Consider the following 14,181-nt stretch of genomic DNA (forward strand, 5'->3'; position numbering starts at 1 on the left):
AGGGGAGCTGCCCCAAGCAGCCAGCCTTACCCACAGCCTTGTCCCCATGCCTACCACGACACTCTGTTCCCCAAATGAAGGCACGAGCATCTAGCAGCCTTTGGTGGGAAGCACGTGCAGGCTCTCTCCCCTTGCTTGCTGGCTGTGAACGGCAGCTCCGTCCAAACCCCAGCCACAACACAAGCCTGCTACCTGCCAAGCAGTTTTCACGCTCTTCTACACATCGGTGGAACGCAAAAAAACTTCTGTATCCCCATAGTGGATCTGCCACCCATTCTCCAATGCTGTTTGGTTGCCTAGGTTCAGAGGGAATTTCTGTATAATGAGCAAGAAGGGTCTAGCCACTCATTTTTAAGTGGGCAGCTTGTCTCGAGCTTCCCCCTCTGCACAGGACAAATCATTGTGTTTGAGCAGATCCGAGGGGGAGGCAGCGGGTGGCAGAGGTGGCTGGGAGCTGCGCAAGGGACACCACTGCATGTGTCCCTCTGTGCTGCCCGCTCCAGAAGGACAACGACAGCTAAAAACACTCAAAGCCAAGGTCAAATAAAAGAAACTGAGAAACACGGAATATTCAGGTTCCACTCTCAGTGCTACAAGAATTTTTGCTGTCCATGCTAGGATTTATTTTTTTCCCTGAAGGAGTTTCAGGGAGAGCCATGCCACTTCCCAGGCTATACCACAGGCATGTAGGATTGTGAAGGACTCCCCTTGGGGCACAGCACTGTAACTCAAATCTTCAACCTACCGTGGCACGACAGACTTCTCCATTCACCGCTCCAAAAGCCACCTGCCTTACACCTCCCCAGATTTCCACCCCTCAATCCTCTCGTGCTTCCAACAACTCCACACCGACACCAGGACACAAGACCAAGCCCCCACAGCATCCCACATCTCTGGCGAGACACCAGCTTGGCCCGAAACACGCAAGACTCTTCCTGGGGACCAAGGGACGAGGGCTGGCACCAGCACCCACAACACACCCTAAAACCACTCCCGGACCCCTGCCAGCAGCCCGGGGGTGCCCGGGCCGTGTACTGGGGCTGCCTCCTGTCCCCTGCTGTCCCGTCCCGTCCCGTCCCGTCCCGTCGCGGTGGCACCCACCCAGGCACTTGATGTGGAAGCCGCTGGGGGGCTTGAGGGATCGCCGCGCCCAGCCCTGGCGCAGCACCTCGAGGTGCTCCTCCTTGCCCTGCACCAGCAGCACCTGCTCGTCGATCCAGCCCAGGAAGAAGGTCTCGGCCACCGCCGCTGTGGCCCGCCGGTCCCAGAAGTGCTGCATGTTCTCCCGCTTGAAGTCCGCGAAGATCTCGTAGCCGATGCGGTGGCGACCCAGCTCCGACGATGCTCCCCCCGGAGCCGGACCCGGACCCGGAGCCGGTCCCGGTCCCGGTCCCGGTCCCGGAGCCGGTCCCGGCCCCTCTCCGCCTCCCCCCGGCCGCCCCCCGGCGCCCAGGACGATGGCCAGGGAGTGCGGGGCGATCTGCAGGCACCGCTCGGCCCTGCGCGGCATGGCCCTGGGGCATGCCCTCCGCACCGGGCACCGCACCGGGCTGCCCCTAGCGCAGCCCCGGCACGGCACGGCTCGGCAAGGCACGGCACGGCACGGCTCGGCAAGGCACGGCCGCTCCGCCCTCGGCACACCTCCGGCACGGCTCGGCACGGCTCGGCTGCTCCGCCCCTGCAAGCGGGCCGGGCCGGGCCGGGCGTTATCCTGCCTCCTCCCGGCCAGAAACAGCGCAGCGCATCCCTCAAGGGGTGCTTCCCTGTCCCAGCGCGGAAAGGGTCCCCAAAAAGCGAAGCAAGCCCGCTGCTCGGCCCTGGGTGGTGTCCGATGGTTTCGGGATGGATCCCAGCAAGTCTCCTGTGCGTGGTCTTTGAGCTCCATCCGGACCCCAACAAGCCCTGCTGAGTCCATCCATCACCGCCTTTGTCACACGTAATAACCCCAGTTTGTGTCTCGGAGGTACTGAAATCTGGTAGTGATGGGGCAAGTACGAGGTCCTTTTTTCCATCAGTTTAATATTTTGCCTCCTCCACGCTCCACATCAATGGCTGCCCGTGCAGAACTCAGCAAAAATGGGCCAGACGTGAGCAGAAATGGGGGGACCCAGGTCCAAAATGCTGCTCGGCTGCAGGCACTGACAGCAAGGTGCCAGTCACGCTTGTCAGAAAACAGATTTAGGAAGCTCACCCCCACCATCTGAAACCCCCAAGACCACAGCAAAACATCATGTTTTAGAGGAGGGGGCAGAAGGGGTGAAAGGGAAGGCAGAGGAAAGGGGGACACAAGGAGAGAGGGGGCAGCAGCCAGCTGAGGAGGCTGCAGCCACCACGCTCTGCATAAACTGTGGTGTTTTACCTCTTTCTCCCGAATTCACTCACAGCAACATCCCTTAGCAATTTTTGCCCCCTAGAGCTATCACCCACTCGGTTCTGACCTCGGTCAGATCCTGTGGCACTCTCCATCTGCTCTCATTCATTGCCTTCCCTGGGGCACTGCCTACCAGCTCAGGCTCCTCTGATATTTCCATTCCTTGCTTTTTGTTCTCTGGCCAGTGCTGCCTAGAAAATCTGTAAATTTGTAAGGCCAAATTTACCAGCATCCCAAAGAGTTTTACAAGGAGACAAGTTGCGTGAACCCATCATTACCAAAGGGGAAATGAGAGGTCAAATAAATTGTCCAGAACCATGGCGGGTCCTTCAGAGTCAGGAGCAGAGCATAACAACACCAGCTCACAATTCTGCAGCCCCTGCTTAAGCAGCCAGCACAGCAAGACCTCGGGACCCCCTCGCCTCAGAACCCACCAGTTCTGGTTGTGCTGCTGTCAGCATGTCCCAGGAGCACTTTCAGATGCTCATTCAGCCCTAAGTGTTGAAAAAAGGACCCCCCAGCATCCTTATTGTCCTCCGGGCTGCTTCACAGCATTCACCCGAGCCATCGATTGCCTGTTAAAATAACTAGTCTTAGTGTGTTGAAATGACTGTCATGATCCTGTCATGCTTGTGTTGTTATTACCTGGTGCCTTCCTCCTCTCCCCATTATGCCAGCCTTTTATCTCTCCCATCACACTTCCATTTCAGTTCTGCTGGGCAGGGCTTACCTTTGTGTTGCCTTTGTGCGGAGCACTTCATGCTGACATCTCGGCCGCTGATCAGAGTCAATAGGTAACTTCAGGGCTTGGTTGGGCTCTTCTGTTTCTTTATTCCTACCTGCAAGAACAAAGGAGCCAAATTACACCTCTGGTCTTTTTTTAGGTTTCTGCTCCTGATAGGCACTAAGTGCTAACATCAGGGCCGCCATTTTGTCTACACCCCCAAGGCCCAAGTGCCAGCCACATCCACCACCCTCCTCTCCTCACAGGGAGCAGCGCATGACACCGAATTGGCCTTGCTCTCTCCATTACCTGAGTTTCTTTTCTCACCACCACCACTTTCTGAAGCAACCTGTGTGGTGAAATATGCCACACAGGTGTTTCCCTTGCACTTGCAGCAACGCTTGCCTGCTGTCAATGTCTTCCCTGCCCCTGGCTGGTTCTCCCCTAAAGGCTACTCCTCAGCCTGCTGGCCCGCTCCCACCCTGCTTTTATCACCTCTTCCCTCACCTTGTTTGCAGAGCTGGTCTTCTCTCCATCAGGCACACACCTTTCCCTGCATATCACCCAGTTATCCTGGGCAATAAACACCTGGGCTCATCATGCCCTGAAGTGATATCAGGAGGATGCTGGCGTTTTGTGGGTGCTGGTGACACCCACTCTGCTGGTGGCACCCGAAAGCGAGAGACGCAGGCAGGACAGGTGGGACGATGCTAGAGGTGGTCCCAATGAGTACGTACTGAGTAAACTTCATCATTCCTCATTCCCCCTTCTTTCACCTCTCGTTACTGATTCAATATTTTTTTTCCTCAGAATTTTGGTGGGGGTTGGTTTAACTTTGGTTTATGTACATTTTGTAGCTTCCTGTTTTGGGGTGGAACAGCATTTCCTTCCTTTCCACGCACTCTCAATTCTAGGGACTTCTTCCTTCCAAGCAAGCAATGAAAGCTGACCTGGTATTTCCCAGTAGGGATATAGGCAAAAAGACAGCCTACAATGTTTTTATAGCCGAGTATTGAAAATGGGTGAAGTGGCACTTCTAAGTGCCCCTGAAGTGTTTGGAAAGGTAGAAGTTTACCTTGCTGGTGGGAAGAAACCTCTGAAGATCTAGACTGGTCTCTTTGAAATGTATCTGCAGTGGCAGGAGGTCCCCAGCAAACAGCATTATTTATGGTGTTTAAGGGCAGAAAGACAAACCAACCTCAGGGAAAAGAGTATTCCCCTAGAAATCAGCAGGGCCACAAAATGGAAAAGAAATGCTGAGGTAAAATATGGATATTTTAATGGTGGTTGTGCATCCTTCACTTGTTTGCAGTTTTGCAGCATACGAAGTGTGTTAGCCAGGGATCTGTGTGATGATTTGGGGCAATTTGGAGTTGTCTTCTCCTCTTGCCTCAGCGGAGAGCTACACGTGGGCAGCCAGCATGGCCCTGATGCACACGAAGGGTCAATGTAAGCTGGGTCAGGCTGCTGGCTTTGCAGCAGTGGACGTGTGGAGAAGAGAAGGGCCAGGAGGAGATGTGCCCACAACATGAAGGCCTGGTGCTCTTCTTGTCATGCCCTGCAAAAAGACATGAGAACTGTGTTTTTTTCAAGTGAATGCCCTAAAACAGTGGAGATGTGAGCACTGATGGCAACTTCTGCCTAAGAAAAGAAAGATCGTGGAAGAGGGCTTCTAGTAGGTGTTTCTTAAAGCTTTTCCCAAACTCGTGACAGCCTTTGTAGGTAAATACAGCTCCATATTCACTTAGTTTGCATCATATGAAAACTGGTTTGCAACCAAGAGTCCACAAGGCAGCACTTTGTTTAGCTTTACCCTTTGGTTTCGGTAACCTGTTTTGTGACATGAAGACAGTAATACTGCTGGCATTTGTGAAGTTCCTTAAAAATCACGACAGGAGTTGCTATTTGATGGTCTCTGCTCTGCCAGGAGCCAAGTGTTTCCACCCTGGGCCCTGGTCTGCCACCCTTCCCGAAAAGCCCTGTGCAGAAGCCCTTACTCAGGCACTAACCCAGTGAAATCCGTGGGAGCCTCCATGTGAGGAGTGATGGGCCAGACCCAGCCTAAACAGCAGCCAGGAAACAGCTGACTGCTGGCTTTTTAAGCCCTGCACCTCTGCCTGACTCAGCCCTGCTGGCATCACGGATGCCGGGGCAAACCAGGCTGCGGGACACAAGCAGGAAGAGGAATGGAGATTCCCAGCTGTGGCAGCTGTGCCCACCTTCCTCCTCAGGAAAATCCTTGGTGACAGCATTGAGTTTTGGCAATGGGGTAGCTGCCATCTGGGTAGGTGAGCAGGTAGGGTCCAGTTAGCTACTGTCTGCTTAACAATACCCAATGCATACCAGGGAAGTGAGGCTGGCTGGGGTCAGGAAAGTCTTCCTGCTTAGGAAATTACTGGCTGGAAAGGCTAGGGGATTGATAAGAGAGGAGGAGAAGGGCATTGCTGTGTCTTAATCCTCTAAATGTAGTTATCCATAGGAGAGAAACTTGCACATGCTTTCCAGCCTATAATTGTCTCTTACTTGCTGGGAATTTGGGGCCATTCTGATGGTGGCTTTTAGCCAGATTACAGCCAGGCTCAAGGGTGAGGCTTAGACAATGTATTTGACAGAGGTAGGATTACTGCTTCAAACTATGCAGCTCAGCAATATCGCCGTCATAAAGGACTCATACTTGCAGGTAACATGCAATTTTAATTATGAAAATGGCACACCAGTTTGCCTAAAATATCCGCTTGTCGCTTTGCTTTGAAAAAAAAAAAAAAAAAACCACTAAAAATGCCTTCAGGCAGCTCATGCGCTGATATATCGAAACAACTGTGGTGTGTTGTTATTTTTTTATGATTCCCCTACCAGTAATGCAAAGAAATTGTGAATGAAACAGCCATTAATTTTCATGAGTGCTCTGGAAGAAAGAGCAATAAAATCCATTTCTCTGCCCATTTCCCTATTTCCTTGCTCAGCCTGTGGCCCGCAGCAGGTGGGCTCTTCTGATCCCTGATCCAGTCAAGCAGAGGCGTGGGGCTGGCACCCAACGGCTCTCACATCATTGACTTTGTGGCTCCCAATTCAGGCTGGCTGGAAGAGAAGACCTCAAGCAAATACTGAGCCCACAGAGCTACTCCACACCTCCACAAGGAAATTCCCAAATGTTTTTGAGGTGCCCCTGGCACAAGCCTCATGATGTCACCTGTGCCTTCATAAAGTCAGTGAGGTCACTGCCACCTGCACAATGAAGTCCCCAAGGGATCATCGTGACCAGTTCCCACCTTGGGTCTCCACTGCTCCCACTGCAGCCTGCAAAAGGCATGGTTTGCTCTGAGGGCCATGCAAAGACCCGCAGATCTCCGGAGGGCCTGCTGTCTCTCATGGGCATTTTTGGCGGCCATCTTGCCTCCTCCCTTTGCCTTGGCTTGTCAGGATTAGACAGTTTAAGCGGTGACCCTAGTTGTCATCAATCTCAATACTGAACGCACCAAGATAATGCAGACAGCTCTCCTCTCTGTGGAGACGGGTGCTTATGAAGTATTTGTGAAACCATTTCAGCTAAAGAAGACAGACAGCTCTATTTGGTGCCTCGTATCGCCTGACAGGCATAGGCACACCCTGGGATAACTCCCTTGTCATCCCGCTCCAAGGTCAAGAGTCTGCACTCGACAGAGAAAATTGCCTTTGGCACTCTGACAGAAATATGAACACACAGCAGCATCCAGGGCGAAAAGAAAAAAAAAAAAAAAGAAAAGAAAATCTTTGTAAACCAGGTGTGCCAGATTTCAAGCTTCCCAGAGCTTAATGCCTTTTACAGTTTGTAGCTTCTCTTTGAAGATTATCCATGGACCCAGCACCAGGCTAAACCAGAAAGTTCAGCTTTTGTTCTTACTGGGACAATAGCCATTATCAGCTTATTGTTTCACGAATCTCAGGCACGATGAGCAGTGGCTATCAGCGGTGAGCAGAGCACCACAGCACGAACAACCCTTCATAACACACCATCTCTTCATACGGCTTGGTGTGCTGATGGATGTTCACCCTGATGCTGAATTTCTGCCCCCCATTTTGTCCCCACTGTGCTCCCCTTCTCTGCTCTGCCCTCTCCTCTCCCTGACACATCTTCATATACCTTTCCCAGACCCATCAGGATGCACAGGGCTGGCTTAAATGGAAACTTTGCCAAGAGCCCCTAGCTCTCTGCACTGTAAGCCATACCAGGGATTTTCTGAGCCCTCCTGGGTTAGTTCCTGCTCTCTTGCAAATTTCAGCAGCTAAATCTGAGCCCACTTCGCTGGTAAATGTGAAACGCAGGAGGAAATATCTTTTCCTGCTGGGGCAGCAAAGATGACTCTTGCACATGAAATTTCTGTTGATTTTCATGGAAATGTGTTTGTCTATTTGTTTATAAAAATGAAGACACTGCTGCTTCATCTTTGTGCGGAAGAGAGGTGTGTGATAACAGCCAAGAACCAGATAATTTCTTTCAAGGAAGAGACAAGAATGAGTAATTTTTACCATGACTGCTATACAGGAGGAGCTTTGCCAGGGCATGTGGTAGAAGTAGAAAAAAATATTTAGGCTTTTCCTTCTCTTTACTCTTGGAAATCCTGCAAGTTACAGAAACTAACAGGTAGCTTTCACATTTCTGCTCCCTGGAGCTGAAAGAGCATATTGAGAGACACTGCAGCTATCGACTGCTAAACCTGTGCTTGACGTTGCCAGTCCTTTTTGAGGCCAATCCACTGTCGCTTTTAAAAGGTGGTAGGGCTTCTGGTTGTTCGTACTGGCATGGGCTGGAAGGAGGCGTGAGCTTATTGAAACAGGGAGGAAGGAGGAAACCTCCTTCCAGAAAAAAAAAAAAAATCAGGGGAAACTCCAAGGAAGCCAGCGGCAGAGACGCTGCTCCACCAGCGCTGGTTTAGGTGCCCTCGGGGTTGGTCTTCCAGCCCTATATCTTCCCCTTCCTGGGGCCAGAGGATGCTGCCCCACCAGGAGAAGGGGAGGAAGGAGGTGGCACCAAGGCCAGGGCAGAGGTGGGAAGGCTGGATCACCCCTCTTGTATGGGCACAAAGCTCCAGCTGGGGACCGCTTGGGTGCAGGGCAGAGCCCAGGTGGGTGATCCCTGCAGGGCTGCCCTCGGCTCTCGTCCCTCTGCTGGTCAAGCCGTGCCATAATGCTCATGAAGGGCTCAGAGCACACAGGAAACTAAATACAATGGGGAAGAAGAAAAATTGCAGTTTGAGTTTTATGTAAGTATGAGGGCTTTTTGCCATGCACTGTTTGCTTTTGGCTGTGCAATCATGTCATGACACTAACTGGCTTTTCCAAGGAAAATACCAAGCTGATTTTGAAGCCCAATGTGGTCACCAAAACGTGATTTCATTATTTTGTGAGTTATTTTGTGGGGTCAGTGCAACGCCCACACAGTAGCATGCAGTGGGAAAGGCGTGCGGGGCAAGCCTCAGCTCCACGGGCTGCAGGTTGGCACGACATCAAATACAAACCCAGAGCGCAGATCAAGCGCGCTGGTGCTACAGAGAAAAAGACTTTCTAAAAGCAAGAAAAGGAAGTTTTAACTAAGTATTTACCAAGCGTCAGTAATGCAAATAGAACCGAGAGCTTCTCAGAAAACTGTTTCTCTGAGGCTTAATGATGTCGCTCAGAGCTCAGAGATGTACACCTGAAACCTCCTCCTGGAGTCAGGTGTCTACCCGCTGCCTTTAAAAGAATTTAAATTACAAGGATCAGAAGTTGCCCAGAAGATTTTAGATCTCAGTTCCGGATTTAAGACACGTTTTATTCTACTTTCATTTTGCCATGTATAATTCCTTCCTGGGTCTGCTCTGCGGTCCTGTAGGTAGATTTGGTTGAGGTCCATTCATTGAGGTCCAGCTGCTGGCAGCAGGGAGAGGCACTGGCAGATGCTGTGTGTGCTGCAGTCCTGTCCCTCTATCATCCATCCAAACCCTGAGGCAGACCCATGGAAGCAAAATCTTGGGGGAATGCCAAACCTTTCTTCTTCTTTAGAGGGAGAACTGGAGAAAATTTGCAAGTGGATTTGGGCAGAGTCTCCCTACCTTGGGCACAGCAAGCCTTGTGGAACCCAAGTGGAAAAATACGTCCTTTATTTAACAGTGAAAGCAACGTGAGGAACTGCAGCGCGGCTGGCGGCTGCCCCAGGAAGACGAGCCTGGGGAGCACCCCACACCTCGTTCCCGAGCCACAGCACGTGGTCACGGAGGGAAGCTCCAGCAGATCAAGATCCTGGGTGCAGGAAGCTTTGTGACCGAAGAAGGCAGCTACTCGCAGCAAAGCCATACAGCACTGTTCAAATGGTTTGTTGAACTCCTTACAGAGATAATTAATAAGACATCAGCTTCATTTACCTAGAAGTTGGACAGCAGTCGCAAGCCAAAGCTTACTACCGTGATTAGCATTAGAGTAACAAACGTGAGGGTTGATTGCAGCCATACGTCTACTCATGGCAGGTGCTATGTCCTCTCCGCATGGTGGATAGCTCGTCACTGATATCCAGGGCCCATCAGTCACCCCGTTTCCCCCAGCAGGGAAATCCCAGGTGTGCTGTGGTTGGCAGCACCCAGCCCAAATTGCATCCCCCCTGACTGCAAGCAGGCACTGCTCCTTCATGGCCAGGGGCATTTGCTCACTCCTGCAAAGATCATGGCCCATGGGGATTCACAGCCCACCTGCGACACACAGAGGCGTTTCTTGTAGCTACCCGTGAGCTCCCAAGTGCCAGGTTAAGGCGGTAACAGCATTCCTGTCTCGGTACCCAAAAACTCCTTCACTGAGCACATTCGTCATCCTTATCAGCATCCCCTTTGGTCTCAGGTATATGCATGTTTGAACTAAAAGCTTCTCAAGTCCAAATCCACTTTGAGCGACCGGCATCTCCAAGGTCATAAACTAACACAGGCGACTGCTACGCTCCTCATGGGAAAGTCCTCATGGAGCAGTGGCCCTGAGAGAGGCCTCTGTAAAAGATGACATTCCTCCGCTCTCCCTGCAACCTCCAGGCCAGATAAAGGGCCTACAAACAGGATACTTTGTAGCAGAGAGAGAATTAATTAATTTTCTCTGTTATAACAAGCCTGGTAGTTGAAAGCTGCACTAAAATACCTTTGTGTTGCTTTTTGGCTTCCTAAAGTTGGCCCACAGACAAACTGTCATACAGAACCAACCAGTAAACATTAGAATATTTTTAAGCACATTTCCAATTTCCTTCCCCCTGTGATTATCACACAGGCTTTGACATTTGCTGCAGCTGTTTGTCCTGTCAACTGTGCAGTACCCTGACGGAGCACAGCCCTCACAGCCCGTTACTGATCAGGTATGTTTGGGTACCAGACGGGCTTCCAGGACAGGCTGAGGCACACTGACACTGCTCCCCTGACATCGATCACAGAACAGAGAAGGTATATAATATATATGTATATACACATGTATGTGTATGCATGCAGCTCTAGGGTTTTACTTACCTTTTAGGGGTGAAGCAGACATTTTTAATACCCTCTGGTTGAGGCTTCACAAGGAGCTGCCTGCAGCAGCTGCCCACACATTTTCCTCACTGTGCCCTTGGGGTAGGGCTGTCAGCAGCAAACAAGGAACAACCGGGACACCAGAGCTGGGAGCAGAGTGTTTTACGCTTCAGGAACAACCCTGCACTGCACAGCAACCACAGGGCTTTGCCTTTTCCTCTCCTCCCTTATCATGCCTAATTCTGTAGGCTACAGAGAGAATTTAAGCCCCCTTTTATCACACTACAACACAGCCCCCACTGCTTGGACAACTCAGAAACTGATGGCGATATTTCTAAGATGGCATCACAAAACCTAAATGGTGAAGAGAAATCCAGCTAAGTTCATTCAGTGCTGCAGACTAATGGAGTATTTTCTGTGGAGGTCAGGAAATTCAAATACGGTGTGTGTGCATGTTAATCCTCATTTGGGTGTTTATTTCCCTGATGTACATAGGTGTGTGTACACACACAGATAAGAGCTGCATAAAGAGAACCATCTGGATTCAATGTATTACACACAATAACTTATTAAAATAGTTTGGGAAATGAATAATTTAAAAAGGAGGTGGTCAAAATTTTATTCACATAGGGAAAAACAAATATTCTTGTAAAAGAAGCTCAAGCTTTTCCTTTAGCTACTTTAAGATATTTGAAAAACACACAGTAATTGCTAAGGAGTGCAGATAAGGTAGAAATGCCAAACATTTACGTGCAAAATGGTTTACAGAGAGAAAGTAGGTGCATGCTCTGGAGCAGGAAGACTGGTAGATGATGAACAGCTGAACTTCTAGAAAGAATAACTGAAATCTCAGCTTGAAGGTCAGGTTGGAATGTCCCAATGGAATCAGATACTTTTCAGCAACTCCTAAACGCAGGAAAAAGAATGCCAGCTACGTGTTTTCACTTACTTTCTAGGGAGAAATTTTTGACTCCCATATTTCCTCATCCTACTGGCAAGTTCAGACTATGGTAAGCAGCACACATAGTTAACATAGTTTTGCATTGATACAACATATCCTATGAGCATTGCTATATAAACTTGATCGCCTTCGCACAGTATCATGTTCTCTAGCAAATCTGGAGATTTGGCATGGAAACCTGACATAATTTTCTTTAAAAAATTAGAATAACATTTACATTCTGTTCAGGTGAGGGAATTTATACTGTCTTGAATAAATCCTTTGGGCATTTTAAAATTGTGTTTAAATACATGAGTGTCTGGTTTTAATTATCCAACACTTGCTATCTCTTTAGAAAAGAAGAAACGGCAACACTGGAAAACAGTTCTGCTTTCCTATATCCCAATCCACCCCCATTTGTATTTGCAGATCTTTTCTCCTCTCCTCCAAAATTAAAACTGCTTCAGGACAGTACGCTTCCTTAAGAAAGTTCCTTCCTATGCTTGCAAAGAAAAAGGACAAACAATCTCGCCTATTCTTCTCATTCAGCTTATCATGCTCAAGTCTACCGATTTCACATCCTGCAACGTGACCTTGCATTTTGTGAAATTTCACTGGCTACAAGACAAAGCCCTCTGCAGTGAGAGGTGAGGAAGACTCCTTACTCCTAACCTGAGGAACTTCCAGATATATGACCAAAGACACACACGCTAACATGGGAGGCTTTCTAAGCTCTACAGCACACACTTTGGGGCGCAAAAGATGAGGGGATTCAGAAACCAGATAATAAATGAGCAGAGCTCTTAGACAATTTGTCTACTTTCCACCTATCCATGGCAGAGTCAGAATTCCTTATGTTTTTTCCTAGGGGAACCTTGAAATAGAGGAGAAAATACAAGCATCTATTAAGTGTCCATGCGAACATGCACATGAATAACACACCTTGATGAAGCTGTGGTTAAATGCTAGGTAACCATGCTCTTCCTGGGAGCTGCTCCCCAGAAGAAAGAAGCGCACTAAGCCAAATGACAGCCATTCAGCATCCAGGCGGAAGTGCACAAAATTAAGGTTTGGGAAGAGTTATTGAGGTGCTGTGAAAAACGGGGTTTGAAGAGAACAAAAGCTCCTAGTTTTCTGAACCAAGAACTGAAACTGCTTTGTCTTCTGACCCTTTAAGAGTTTAAAGCAATAAAAAACAGTGTGTTGAGTACTTGTAGGACACAGGTAGAAATAAGTAGAGATTCCTAAGGATTCATCAGCTGTAAGCAGGAAGTAGCTCCCAGAAAAGTTAGAGGACCTTGTGTAGTTCCTCTCTTTGTTCAGACAAATGGGCTGTTTCCTCAAACAACCCGGTAAAGCAGATTGTGATGCACAGCAGGAATGCAGAGCTTGAGAGCTCATAGCCTCAGCGAAATGCAACCTTCTTGGGAACCCAGGAACCTTGCTCCTGCCTACCAGCGAAGGGAAGGAGTTGTCAAATTCCACATGGACAGCACGATTGCTGGTGCAGAGAGATCTCCTGTCTGAGACCTATCTGAGAAGCAGAGCAGAACAGCTGGGATGAGTTTTAACTACTTTGTGTATCTCAGGACCAGTCCATATCTGTATTATCTGAAGTCACCTCTGTGCTTTTCACAAGTGCACATAAATGTAGCCTACCGTACGATCTCTTAATTTAAAATGGATTTGTTACTTCCACCAGGTTTGTTCCTTATCCCCCACTTAAAAAAATAATAATAAAATTCTTAGTGTTTACTTTAGCAGAAGCCTCAAAGTAGTCAAAACTATGCTTCCATTTCTCCCCATCACCAAGGAGAGCTCCAACAAACCAATTTTCTAAAATTATTTTGTAAACTTTTGTTGAACATTTCTTAATCATAACGGCTACTTAGGATACATCTTAATTTTTATTGACCACAAAACTCATTTTCAGCAGCACTTCACAGCTATCAAACAACCTGAGTAAAATGCTTTACCCTTCGGTTAGCCCTGAAGCAGTCAGGCAGGCAGTTGGACATGATGATCTTTGTAGGTCCCTTCCAACTGAACTTTTCTACTCTAACCATGTTCTTCGTGTGGTAAGCAGTGTTATAAATGAAGTATTTTATAAACCAGTGTAGTGAGGCAATGGGACCAACAGATGAAGGTAGTAGAAGCTGCCTCAGTACCCTATCGAGCCAACTGAGCACACCTGATATCCTGAAAGCTGAGAGATGCCAAGTAACCCACATAGATATCCTGAAATTGAGAAAGCTGAACACGCACATCCTGTGCGGGTCTCCATCCTCCATTTCAGTTCCTCAGGTAAAGTGCCTGGTCCTTGAAACAGAGCAGAGATTACTACCCTTGTGGTTCTACCAGGGAAGGTAGGTTGGGGTGAGATACCCACATTCACCATTGCCATCAGCCTGACTTCTTCACTGAAAAGACATGAAGGAGGAGGGGAGGGGTTCTTTGCTTCTTAGAAAACAGCAGCAGAGCAGGCTTAAGGAATGAGGTACCTGAAAAAAATCCATGGTTTGTCTTTTGACAGCTTTGTTCTTCCTACTGTACATGTGGCAACCTCAAACCTGAAGGAGTCAGAGCAATATTTTTACCTAGAAAATCCCAATCTCCCAAACAAAGGCTAAGAAAGCATGAAGACATTTTGTTCATT

General features: G+C 48.9%; 1 protein-coding gene across 2 annotated transcripts in view; it reads right to left on the reverse strand.

Moving 5' to 3' along the window:
- Window positions 1–1,640, reverse strand: part of STOX2 (storkhead box 2) — a 147,415-nt gene extending 145,775 nt beyond the window's left edge. The window contains exon 1 of one of the 2 annotated variants that reach the window (XM_083835100.1): window positions 1,102–1,637. In XM_083835100.1, coding sequence (XP_083691226.1) covers window positions 1,102–1,510 — 409 coding nt within the window. In that variant the 5' untranslated portion in view covers window positions 1,511–1,637. Of the gene's footprint in view, window positions 1–1,101 lie in introns of both variants that reach the window. The other variant, XM_083835104.1, reaches the window with a different exon arrangement.
- Window positions 1,641–14,181: the final 12,541 nt, after the last annotated feature.

Source organism: Anser anser (assembly GCF_964211835.1).
Source record: "Anser anser genome assembly, chromosome: 4".
Classification (NCBI taxonomy): Eukaryota; Metazoa; Chordata; class Aves; order Anseriformes; family Anatidae; genus Anser; species Anser anser.